Source organism: Diabrotica virgifera, chromosome 8 (assembly GCF_917563875.1).
Source record: "Diabrotica virgifera virgifera chromosome 8, PGI_DIABVI_V3a".
Classification (NCBI taxonomy): domain Eukaryota; kingdom Metazoa; phylum Arthropoda; class Insecta; order Coleoptera; family Chrysomelidae; genus Diabrotica; species Diabrotica virgifera.
In genome coordinates this window covers 107,152,155-107,164,491 of record NC_065450.1, presented here as the reverse complement: position 1 = coordinate 107,164,491, position 12,337 = coordinate 107,152,155, and the positions used below count along the sequence as shown (strand labels likewise).

The window sequence follows — 12,337 nt, the reverse complement described above, 5'->3', positions numbered from 1 at the left end:
ATTGTCACATGACACAATTTGGGGAATACCAAACAACAAAAAGACTTGTTCCTCTAAATATTTAAAAATTGCTGGAGTTGTGGCCTGACGAAGACTAATATAAAGGGAATAATATAAAGGGAATATAAAGGGAATTTGGTGAGCTAATATAAAGGGAATTTGGTGAGCTAATATAAAGGGAATTTGGTGAAATAATCCACAACTAAATAATGAGATCCAACGAGATCATCTGCCACGGAAAATTAATGTTCCTAAAGGAACCCATGAGTCCAGCTTGTGGTAAATTACTTGGTTTACAAGTCGCACAAACTATACACTTAGAAATATACTTTTTGATAGACTTGCGCATGCCAGGCCAATAATATAATTCGGCAATACGATGAAAAGTTTTATAAAAACCAAAATGTCCAGCAGTAACTTCGTCATGAAACATTTGTAAAATGTTCTCCCTATTTGGAGTAGGTACAACTATTTTCCATTCGGACATATTGGATAATGCCTCTATCGGACTTAAGATATGTTTGTAGAGTATATTGTTCTCTACCTTAAAATCAGAATATTTTTGTGGGTCTTGAGTAACCCTATCAATCATATTCTGATACCACTCATCAGGAGTTAATGTTGACAAATCTAAGACATTAAGATCATGAAGACGGGAAAGAGCATTAGCAACCACTACACCGTTGGCCTTTCGATGAACAATCTTATATGAATAGGCAGCCAGTTTGCATAACCATCGGGAAAGTCTCTGAGATGGGTTTTTCATACTATGAAGCCATACCAAGGAACTCTAGTCCGTAATTATGGTGAAATTACGACCCTCTAAATAATAACGGAATGCTTCTAACCCATGTATGATAGCTAAGAGTTCTTTCTCCGTAGTTGAATAGTTTTTCTGGGCCTTATTCAATTTCTTACTTGTGTAAGCTATGGGATGTTCCGAGTCATCTTTCAACTGGAACAACACGCCACCAGAAGCAGTATTAAAGCAATCAGTCATCAAATAAAAATGCTCGTTAAAATTAGGTGACATCATGACCGGTGCGCTAGTTAACGCATTTTTAATGCGCCTAAAAGCTTCATCGGCCTCAGGAGTCCAAGTAATTGTCTGCCCCTGTTTCCTGTTCTTCAAAAGATAAGTAAGAGGTGACAACAAGGTAGAGTACGAAGGTACAAACCGGCTATAATATCCACACATTCCCAATATCCTACGGACTTGGGTGGTGGTCTTAGGTGTAGGAAAATTCTTAATAGCAACTATTTTCTCAGGATCAGTCCTTAGACCCTGATTATCAACAACATAACCCAAAAACTTAAGACTAGGACGACAAAACTGACACTTATCCAGATTAATCGTTAAGACGTAAAAATAACTTATCTAAAATTTCCATATGAAGGGAAAAATCAGGAGTGGCTACCAAAATATCGTCCAAATAATAGAAAACATAGGGCTCTAACTGACTGTGGACCAATGACTAAATCCATCAGACGACACATTGTCTGAGGAGCAGAAGCAAGACCGAAAGGCATGGTGACAAACTGGAATAATCCTTTACCACTGACAGCAAAAGCAGTATACTTCTTGCTCTCTTCACTCAGTGGGATCTGTAAGAAGGCCTTCGACAAATCAATCGAAGAGATGTATTGGCATTCTAAAGTTTGCTCAAAATCACGTCGATTCGGGGGATTGGATAAGCATCCCTATTAGTTGTGATGCTGTTTAATTTCCGACCACCAAAGCAGATCCTGAAGGATCCATCCTTCTTTTTCGTTAACCAGAGCGGACTACAATATGACGACGTTGAATGTTCTATGATATTTAAAGCAAGCATGGAATCTACTTCTTTTTCTAAATCTGCCTGCCAGGCTTGAGGTATGGGATACTGATATAGTCTGAAAGGAGTATGATTTCCCACCTCAATAGTGTGAGATATTAATGAAGTACGACCTAGTTTGTCATTTGAAGAAATAGTAGTAAACTGAGAGATCATATCCTCCAATTGCCTTTGTTCAGAACTAGATAAACTAGAAAAATCATGAATAGCACTAAGGGTAGACAGATTGAATTCAGATATGGAAAAAGAAAAATCAGAACAACTTAAGGTGCTATTAAAAGCATTGAAGAAGTCCATACCTAAAATTATATAATTCTGTACAGAAGGAATAACATAAAATGTAATTTGCCTAGATAAATTTGCCACTGCGATTTCAATTTGAAGTTTGCCTGTAATAGACTAAACTGTACCATCTACTGTAGATACTTGCAAGGATGAAATGGGCATAATGGGAATTTTAGCATTTTTCAATAAATTTAACAAATGTGCTCCTATCAACGAAATATTAGAGCCACTATCTAATAAAGCTAAACAGGATTGTCCTAAAATTTGAATAGGTAGATATGGCCTATTATCATTTTGCTTCTTAACTAATAAAGAATTAATATCTAAATCTAGAATATTTGGTTGGCTACAACCATTATATGGAACTACTTCACTATCAAAATTATTATTATGCTTAACACTACCAATTAAAGAAGAATTTGTGGATCTGTAATCATGTGAACCATGTGAATTCAACGTATCCTGACTAAAAGTTAATGTCTGGACTGATTTTGATTTGTGGTGTGTGCTTGTTTCTTGAACGATACCCTCTTCCCTTTCCGACTGGAAGATGGGTTTGACTTGCTGGGTGTGCTTGGGCCAGCGGTCTCGTTTTCTGATGGGGTTTGATTCCCTGATTGGGTGTTGGAAGGAGAAACGCTGAGGGGACGGACCTCCGACATTTCGTTTCCCGAACACTTGAAACAATTTCTTTTGAGAGTATTTTCCCTACCACAACCGTGGCAGAAAATACGAGTTTGAGGGATACCACAATCATTGAATTTATTATCAGCCTGATGGCAATTCCAGCAAACAACAGAACTAAAAACAGAAACATTATGTTCATGGCCCTTATTTTGCCAAGAACGTTGTCTAAAGGAAGTTGGCTGAGAAGAAGAGTTAGAAGAGGGTCGATATGTGGATGGAGGCTGAGAAGACCAGGATAACGTTTCCTCCAAACTTTACAGTGAGGACATCAATACTCTGGATGTCCATAAGAGCTAACTGTTGATGATAAAAGGGCAATAAGCATTTTAAGATGATTTTTATTTTGGACAAATCAGATAAAGGAGTGTCTAAACGGCTACACATGCCTAAAATAGTGTTAATGAACATAGTGGCAGACTCCCCTGGTTTCTGCTTACGGTTTTTGATTTCATCCAAGAAATCATCCTGGTATGAGTAAGGAAGAAAATCTGACTTCAACTTGCGAACCAGATCAGACCAACAAGACAAATTACCCCTATTATTCATGAACCAGGTAAAAGCAGGACCGGTAAACAATTCAGCTGATGCAGCAAACAAATTTTCTTCAGAGACACCTCTAGATACACGAAGACATTCGACCTTTTCTAAAAATGAAATCATATCATTGTGCTGTTTTTCACCGGAAAATGAAACACCCCATTTGTGTACTTGCACGGGTTTGGAGTATATGAAACTAGGAACGACACTGACTGGAGCATTTGGAGAAGATGTGGCTATGGGGTGAACCTTAGAGTCAAGCTCGCCCTCCAATGTAAGGATTTTAAGAGAAACAGACTTTTTAAAAGATTCCTGCTCTTCCGTAGTACACTGTAAAGAGTGTATACGGCCAGAAATATGAGTTAGACTAGAGATTAATCGAGCATATTCAGTGTCCTGTACAGTTCCCCTAAACTTCTCTATTTTCTTAGACAAGCTATCCAACGTTTCGGATATTCCTTCCCGTTGGTCCTCAAAAGGGATATGTACAGCCGAAAGTTGGGTGAAACTCCTATTGCCTGCTTCTTGCTTCAAAGCACCCCGCAGAAGATGTTTAACTTTAAAAGCACACATTATGAAAACAAAATTATTGACAAATAATCCAAAGAGCAGAAATACGAAATATACCTAAGTTTGTACGCAAAATATTGTAAAAAGTATGGAGAAAATATTAGCAACACACCAACAAAATCAAAAATGGCCAGCAAAATATATATACGGGTGTCCCAAAAGTAGTGGAACGATCGAATATTTCGCGAACAACTTTTATTCAAGACATTTTTTCGAACTGTGGATAGATGGCGCTATAATTGAGAAAAACGATTTATCCTGATACCATAGGTAAATTATAGCAACGGTCTAATATCTCGAGAAAGACACTTCCAAATGAGAAACAAAAAAAAAAGTTTTTAATACTTTTCGAAAACCTATCGAATAACATTAAACATGGCCCTTCAACCCACCCCCTGGAGGTGGGGTGGGGGGTAACTTTAAAATCTTAAGTAGCAACCCCCACTTTTTATTACAGATTCGGATTCGTCATGAAAAATTAAGCAACATTTATTCGAAACATTTTTTAGAATTGTTGATAGATGGCGCTTTAATTGGAAAAATACGATTTATTAGCGCCATCTATCAGCAATTTTAAAAAATGTTTCGAATAAATGTTGCTTAATTTTTCATGACGAATTCGAATCTGCAATAAAAAGTGGCTATTTAAGATTTTAAATTTATCCCCCACCCCGTCTACAGGGGGTGGGTTGGAGGGTCATTTTTGGTGTTTATCGAGAGGTTTTCGACAAATAATAAAAACCTGTTTTTTGGTTTCTCATTTGGAAGTGTATTCCTCGAGAAATTAGACCGTTTCTATAATTTACCTATTAACGAGTATTCTAAGTATTAACGATTAACTGTACGTAAAAATACACCACTGGCTGAAGGAGTAAAATTTGCAATAATATAATATATGTGTTAGTTACTTATTAGGGGAGTGCAATTAGAACGAACAGATACAATGTTTAGGAAAAAATCAAACAAGGTTATATTTTTCTAAAACTTTTTTGTTAGTTTATAAATATGTTAAAGTAAAAAGTTCTACTCACAAATTTCGCCGCTAATTGTTTATTAATTGTTTAAACAATAACAATTGTGTTGTATAAATGATGTTAAGAACATGGGTGAATTCAACATTTTATTTTGATAAAAAAGTTTTTAATTTATTTTTGATTATGCAGAACCCGAATCTGACATTACAAATTGCAAATTCTAAAAGGCGGATTCAAAATGGCGGCTTTTTTCCTAAAAATCCTTAAAAAGTAATTGTAAAATCCGAATTTTTTTTATAAAACGTGTTTGTTTACATATATGTGGATATTTTTGAGAGGTTGCTGAACATAAATCAAATTTTGATAATTTAAATTATAAAATGGCGGATAACTTAAAAAATAGTTGTAAAGTCATAATTTCTTTACAAAATGTATTTATTTCTACATATATTTATTTTTGAGAGCTTGGATAAACCTATATATATATATATATATATATATATATATATATATATATATATATATATATATATATATATATATAGTAAAGTTTTGAATATTGGGGAAATCTGCAAACCAAAACTCAATGCGTATCAATTGTACGGCCTAACGTTTTCGTGAATGATTATTCACTTCTTCAGGGCTGAACTAAAGAAAATGTTAATTAGCCATATATATTCCATGCAAAATGTTAGTTTTCATTACCAATACGTAGAATTGTAGAGTTACGTTGTTAAGTAATAAAAAAGACGATATGTATAAAAACATATCTCTTTTTGTTTGAAGTAAAAAGAAAACACAACACTTCAACTTGGAAAACTATGGCTATATGGTTACAATCAATGAATTATTTACTCAAGGAACCAATTACACTAGCATATAACTACATTTTATGTTGGAAGTAACTTTACATGTAGATGAGAACAATGAATGTTTAAATATGTCCTTCTTTTTTTTGAACTTTCCCGTTCGGTGTTAACTATATTGAGCGCATGCTCATGAATAGACATGTAGGTTCATTTGACCTACGCATAGAAGTACCAAACACCCAATCGGTACGGACAAAAGGTATTATTAAACAAAAATATTAAGGTTTATTTATCTAAATATTACAAGAGGATGTACCGCAACATAAGTGTCATGTTACATAATTACATATTCTATTTATTTAAATGTTTTTTTTTTTTCTTAAATTTTTTAAAATTATTGTTGATTATTGGCAAACAAAAATTACTTTTTATTCTAAGAACTATTAATATTGACAATTACGTATTATCAGTCAAGTTGGAGTCATGCAAATTCGATCTATGGCTGGTATCTGATCTGAGTAAAAGATGATAAATATCACTCAGATTTTTGAAGTCACCTTTAACATTAATAGAGGAATCATTAAGGAAGATATAGGACATTTCAATAAATTCCCTTTTAAATTTATTGTTCTCTTGATGAAGAACGAGGGTGTTTTCAAAGTCCATGGAATGACCTGTGGTATGGACGTGTTTAGCCAATGCACAACGGTCGGGCTGAAGACGTGAATCACTTTTGTGTAAAGTGATCCTAAATTTAAGAAGTTGAGAAGTTTGACCAATGTACGATTTGTTACAAGAAGAACAGGGAACTTTGTAGACAATATTACTAAGCTTACCTATTTCTGTTTTATCCTTAACTTTTGAAAAAAGGTTGTTAATTGTTAAAGCTGATCTGAAAGCCACATTGATTTTAAAATGATTATCATTGTTGTTATTGTTACTTTCTAAATTATTAAATATCCTAGTCAACCCCGGAGTAATATCTTTGATATAAGGTATTGAAAAATATCTATTTAAAGTTGGAGTATTAGAGACCCTGTCATTGCCTAAGCCATCAAGGTCAACATTGTTAGTCGCGGGGGAAGGTGTTAAGTCTTCATTATGGACTGTGTTAAACAAGATCTTATTTATTAGTGTGGTTGGATAAGAATTTGAGATGAACAATTTAGTTAGTATTTGCAGGTTTTTGTTATGGAAGGAAGGATCTGATAATTTGATGACTCTGCTTTTCATCTGTTTTACTAAATTAACTTTGGTGGAATGTTTGTGATATGAATGGTAGTTTAAATACCTGCCCGAATGAGTAGGTTTCTGATACCAATCAATTTTAATTATATTGTTTGCATCCCTTATCATTCTGATGTCTAGAAAGGGTACTGAAAAGTTAGTATCCTCTTTCTCTATAGTAAATTGGATATTTGGGATGAAACTGTTGAAGGTGTTTAATAATTCATCAGTTTTATCAGATGGCACAGCCAAGATTATGTCATCAACATATTTTTTGATGAAGGGAATGTTGAAGGATAAGACAGGAATGACAGTGTCTAACACATAATCCATAACATAAGCAGCAATAATAGGAGAGATCTTTGCTCCCATAGGAGTACCGAAAGTTTGTTGATAGAATTTGTTGTTAAATGAGAAATAAGTGTTAGTAAACAAAAATTCGACGATGTTGATAAAGTTGTCAAAAGAAATGGAACAACAACCTCCAATACGGTCCCAATTAGCTTCTATGACCATTAAGCTTATTCTTAAGTAAACATTACTAAATAAGGATACGACATCCAGGCTGACGAGAACATAGTTATCTGGTAATTTGTAACCATTAAATTTTTCCACCATTTGAAAAGAATCTTTTACATAATACCTATTTTCATAATCGTACGCTTTAGTAAGAATGTCTGTGACAAAGGCAGAGATGTATTCAGTAGGGGTTCCAATTGAAGCTACTATTGGACGCACTGATAGAATCGGTTTGTGGATCTTGGGCAATGCATAAAATTTTGCAATTGTGCCATTATAAGTGGTAAGTTTCTTTTTTGTGTTGTTATCGATTTGTTTAGAAACAGCTAGGGATGAAATCAGTGCATTACATTTTCTTTGTAACGTGGGAGTGGGATCAGAAGAAATAGGTTTATATGATCCATCATTATCAATAAGAGAAGAACAGAGCTCTAGATACTGTGTTTTGTCTAGAATGACAGTGACGTTTCCTTTGTCTGCTTTGGTAACCACCAGGTCAGGATTAGATTTTAGGAATTGCCTGGTTTTAAAATATAAGTTGTTGAAAAAGGTATAAGATGATCTGGAAGTGTTCAGAATATGGTTGGTAATGATGTTCGTAGATCTAGCACGAACTGAGTTTTGTTCTAATTCAGATGGTAATGAACTAATGATCTGTTCCAAGTCAGCAAGGAGAGATTTGATTTGAAGATCTTTTCCTAATTTAGGTTCAATACTAAATTTGTTTCCCAATGCTAGAAAACCCAAAATATCGTTTGGAATAATTGAAGTAGATAAATTCTTAATCCATTTAGGATCTGTTTTTAGAAAAGTTTTACAACAAGACTGGTAAAGTGTGTCAATTTTCCTTAAGTTGTCAGATTTAATAGAAAAAAATAATTTATTATAATTAATAGATTGTGTATGTGAGAATTGTAACCAAATATTTTCAGAAGTAGATTGAATGATATTATTTTTCAATAAAGATAATGAATTCTCTAGTTTTTTAAGATTTTTGTGATTGGTTGCAATCTCAACATTTAAAAGTTTACTGTCTAACCTGATCAATTGTTGACATCCTTCCAGTTGCCAAAATTCATTTCTGTGTATGTAATTATGAACAGATGTAGTGGCATGACAAATATGATTAGGTGTGATACCTTTACTTCTACATGAAAGCAAGAAAAGTCTCCGATTCCTTTCCTTGGCCAGTTTTAAATTGGTTCTTTGGTAATCCTTGAGAAACCTCACCGATTGTTCACCATACTCTACCCTTATTGTGTTGTAAAACCCCATGTTCCTATAAAATAAAGAAAGATTAATCTTTGCAGATAAGTTAAACAGTAAAGTTTTGAATATTGGGGAAATCTGCAAACCAAAACTCAATGCGTATCAATTGTACGGCCTAACGTTTTCGTGAATGATTATTCACTTCTTCAGGGCTGAAATAAAGAAAATGTTAATTAGCCATATATATTCCATGCAAAATGTTAGTTTTCATTACCAATACGTAGAATTGTAGAGTTACGTTGTTAAGTAATAAAAAAGACGATATGTATAAAAACATATCTCTTTTTGTTTGAAGTAAAAAGAAAACACAACACTTCAACTTGGAAAACTATGGCTATATGGTTACAATCAATGAATTATTTACTCAAGGAACCAATTACACTAGCATATAACTACATTTTATGTTGGAAGTAACTTTACATGTAGATGAGAACAATGAATGTTTAAATATGTCCTTCTTTTTTTTGAACTTTCCCGTTCGGTGTTAACTATATTGAGCGCATGCTCATGAATAGACATGTAGGTTCATTTGACCTACGCATAGAAGTACCAAACACCCAATCGGTACGGACAAAAGGTATTATTAAACAAAAATATTAAGGTTTATTTATCTAAATATTACAAGAGGATGTACCGCAACATAAGTGTCATGTTACATAATTACATATTCTATTTATTTAAATGTTTTTTTTTTTTTCTTAAATTTTTTAAACTTATTGTTGATTATTGGCAAACAAAAATTACTTTTTATTCTAAGAACTATTAATATTGACAATTACGTATTATCAGTCAAGTTGGAGTCATGCAAATTCGATCTATGGCTGGTATCTGATCTGAGTAAAAGATGATAAATATCACTCAGATTTTTGAAGTCACCTTTAACATTAATAGAGGAATCATTAAGGAAGATATAGGACATTTCAATAAATTCCCTTTTAAATTTATTGTTCTCTTGATGAAGAACGAGGGTGTTTTCAAAGTCCATGGAATGACCTGTGGTATGGACGTGTTTAGCCAATGCACAACGGTCGGGCTGAAGACGTGAATCACTTTTGTGTAAAGTGATCCTAAATTTAAGAAGTTGAGAAGTTTGACCAATGTACGATTTGTTACAAGAAGAACAGGGAACTTTGTAGACAATATTACTAAGCTTACCTATTTCTGTTTTATCCTTAACTTTTGAAAAAAGGTTGTTAATTGTTAAAGCTGATCTGAAAGCCACATTGATTTTAAAATGATTATCATTGTTGTTATTGTTACTTTCTAAATTATTAAATATCCTAGTCAACCCCGGAGTAATATCTTTGATATAAGGTATTGAAAAATATCTATTTAAAGTTGGAGTATTAGAGACCCTGTCATTGCCTAAGCCATCAAGGTCAACATTGTTAGTCGCGGGGGAAGGTGTTAAGTCTTCATTATGGACTGTGTTAAACAAGATCTTATTTATTAGTGTGGTTGGATAAGAATTTGAGATGAACAATTTAGTTAGTATTTGCAGGTTTTTGTTATGGAAGGAAGGATCTGATAATTTGATGACTCTGCTTTTCATCTGTTTTACTAAATTAACTTTGGTGGAATGTTTGTGATATGAATGGTAGTTTAAATACCTGCCCGAATGAGTAGGTTTCTGATACCAATCAATTTTAATTATATTGTTTGCATCCCTTATCATTCTGATGTCTAGAAAGGGTACTGAAAAGTTAGTATCCTCTTTCTCTATAGTAAATTGGATATTTGGGATGAAACTGTTGAAGGTGTTTAATAATTCATCAGTTTTATCAGATGGCACAACCAAGATTATGTCATCAACATATTTTTTGATGAAGGGAATGTTGAAGGATAAGACAGGAATGACAGTGTCTAACACATAATCCATAACATAAGCAGCAATAATAGAAGAGATCTTTGCTCCCATAAGAGTACCGAAAGTTTGTTGATAGAATTTGTTGTTAAATGAGAAATAAGTGTTAGTAAACAAAAATTCGACGATGTTGATAAAGTTGTCAAAAGAAATGGAACAACAACCTCCAATACGGTCCCAATTAGCTTCTATGACCATTAAGCTTATTCTTAAGTAAACATTACTAAATAAGGATACGACATCCAGGCTGACGAGAACATAGTTATCTGGTAATTTGTAACCATTAAATTTTTCCACCATTTGAAAAGAATCTTTTACATAATACCTATTTTCATAATCGTACGCTTTAGTAAGAATGTCTGTGACAAAGGCAGAGATGTATTCAGTAGGGGTTCCAATTGAAGCTACTATTGGACGCACTGATAGAATCGGTTTGTGGATCTTGGGCAATGCATAAAATTTTGCAATTGTGCCATTATAAGTGGTAAGTTTCTTTTTTGTGTTGTTATCGATTTGTTTAGAAACAGCTAGGGATGAAATCAGTGCATTACATTTTCTTTGTAACGTGGGAGTGGGATCAGAAGAAATAGGTTTATATGATCCATCATTATCAATAAGAGAAGAACAGAGCTCTAGATACTGTGTTTTGTCTAGAATGACAGTGACGTTTCCTTTGTCTGCTTTGGTAACCACCAGGTCAGGATTAGATTTTAGGAATTGCCTGGTTTTAAAATATAAGTTGTTGAAAAAGGTATAAGATGATCTGGAAGTGTTCAGAATATGGTTGGTAATGATGTTCGTAGATCTAGCACGAACTGAGTTTTGTTCTAATTCAGATGGTAATGAACTAATGATCTGTTCCAAGTCAGCAAGGAGAGATTTGATTTGAAGATCTTTTCCTAATTTAGGTTCAATACTAAATTTGTTTCCCAATGCTAGAAAACCCGTTTGGTTTTGGAATAATTGAAGTAGATAAATTCTTAATCCATTTAGGATCTGTTTTTAGAAAAGTTTTACAACAAGACTGGTAAAGTGTGTCAATTTTCCTTAAGTTGTCAGATTTAATAGAAAAAAATAATTTATTATAATTAATAGATTGTGTATGTGAGAATTGTAACCAAATATTTTCAGAAGTAGATTGAATGATATTATTTTTCAATAAAGATAATGAATTCTCTAGTTTTTTAAGATTTTTGTGATTGGTTGCAATCTCAACATTTAAAAGTTTACTGTCTAACCTGATCAATTGTTGACATCCTTCCAGTTGCCAAAATTCATTTCTGTGTATGTAATTATGAACAGATGTAGTGGCATGACAAATATGATTAGGTGTGATACCTTTACTTCTACATGAAAGCAAGAAAAGTCTCCGATTCCTTTCCTTGGCCAGTTTTAAATTGGTTCTTTGGTAAACGTTAGGCCGTACAATTGATACGCATTGAGTTTTGGTTTGCAGATTTCCCCAATATTCAAAACTTTACTGTTTAACTTATCTGCAAAGATTAATCTTTCTTTATTTTATAGGAACATGGGGTTTTACAACACAATAAGGGTAGAGTATGGTGAACAATCGGTGAGGTTTCTCAAGGATTACCAAAGAACCAATTTAAAACTGGCCAAGGAAAGGAATCGGAGACTTTTCTTGCTTTCATGTAGAAGTAAAGGTATCACACCTAATCATATTTGTCATGCCACTACATCTGTTCATAATTACATACACAGAAATGAATTTTGGCAACTGGAAGGATGTCAACAATTGAT

At 33.4% G+C, this 12,337-nt stretch overlaps 1 protein-coding gene across 1 annotated transcript; it reads right to left on the bottom strand.

Moving 5' to 3' along the window:
- Positions 1 to 6,153: 6,153 nt before the first annotated feature.
- Positions 6,154 to 11,978, bottom strand: LOC126890232 (uncharacterized). Its single transcript, XM_050659086.1, has 2 exons — positions 11,815 to 11,978; positions 6,154 to 8,722 (listed from the first exon to the last, which is right to left on the bottom strand). Exon 2 carries the CDS (start codon positions 8,716 to 8,718, stop codon positions 6,154 to 6,156), a length of 2,565 nt encoding a protein of 854 aa, XP_050515043.1. The 5' UTR covers positions 8,719 to 8,722; positions 11,815 to 11,978.
- Positions 11,979 to 12,337: the final 359 nt, after the last annotated feature.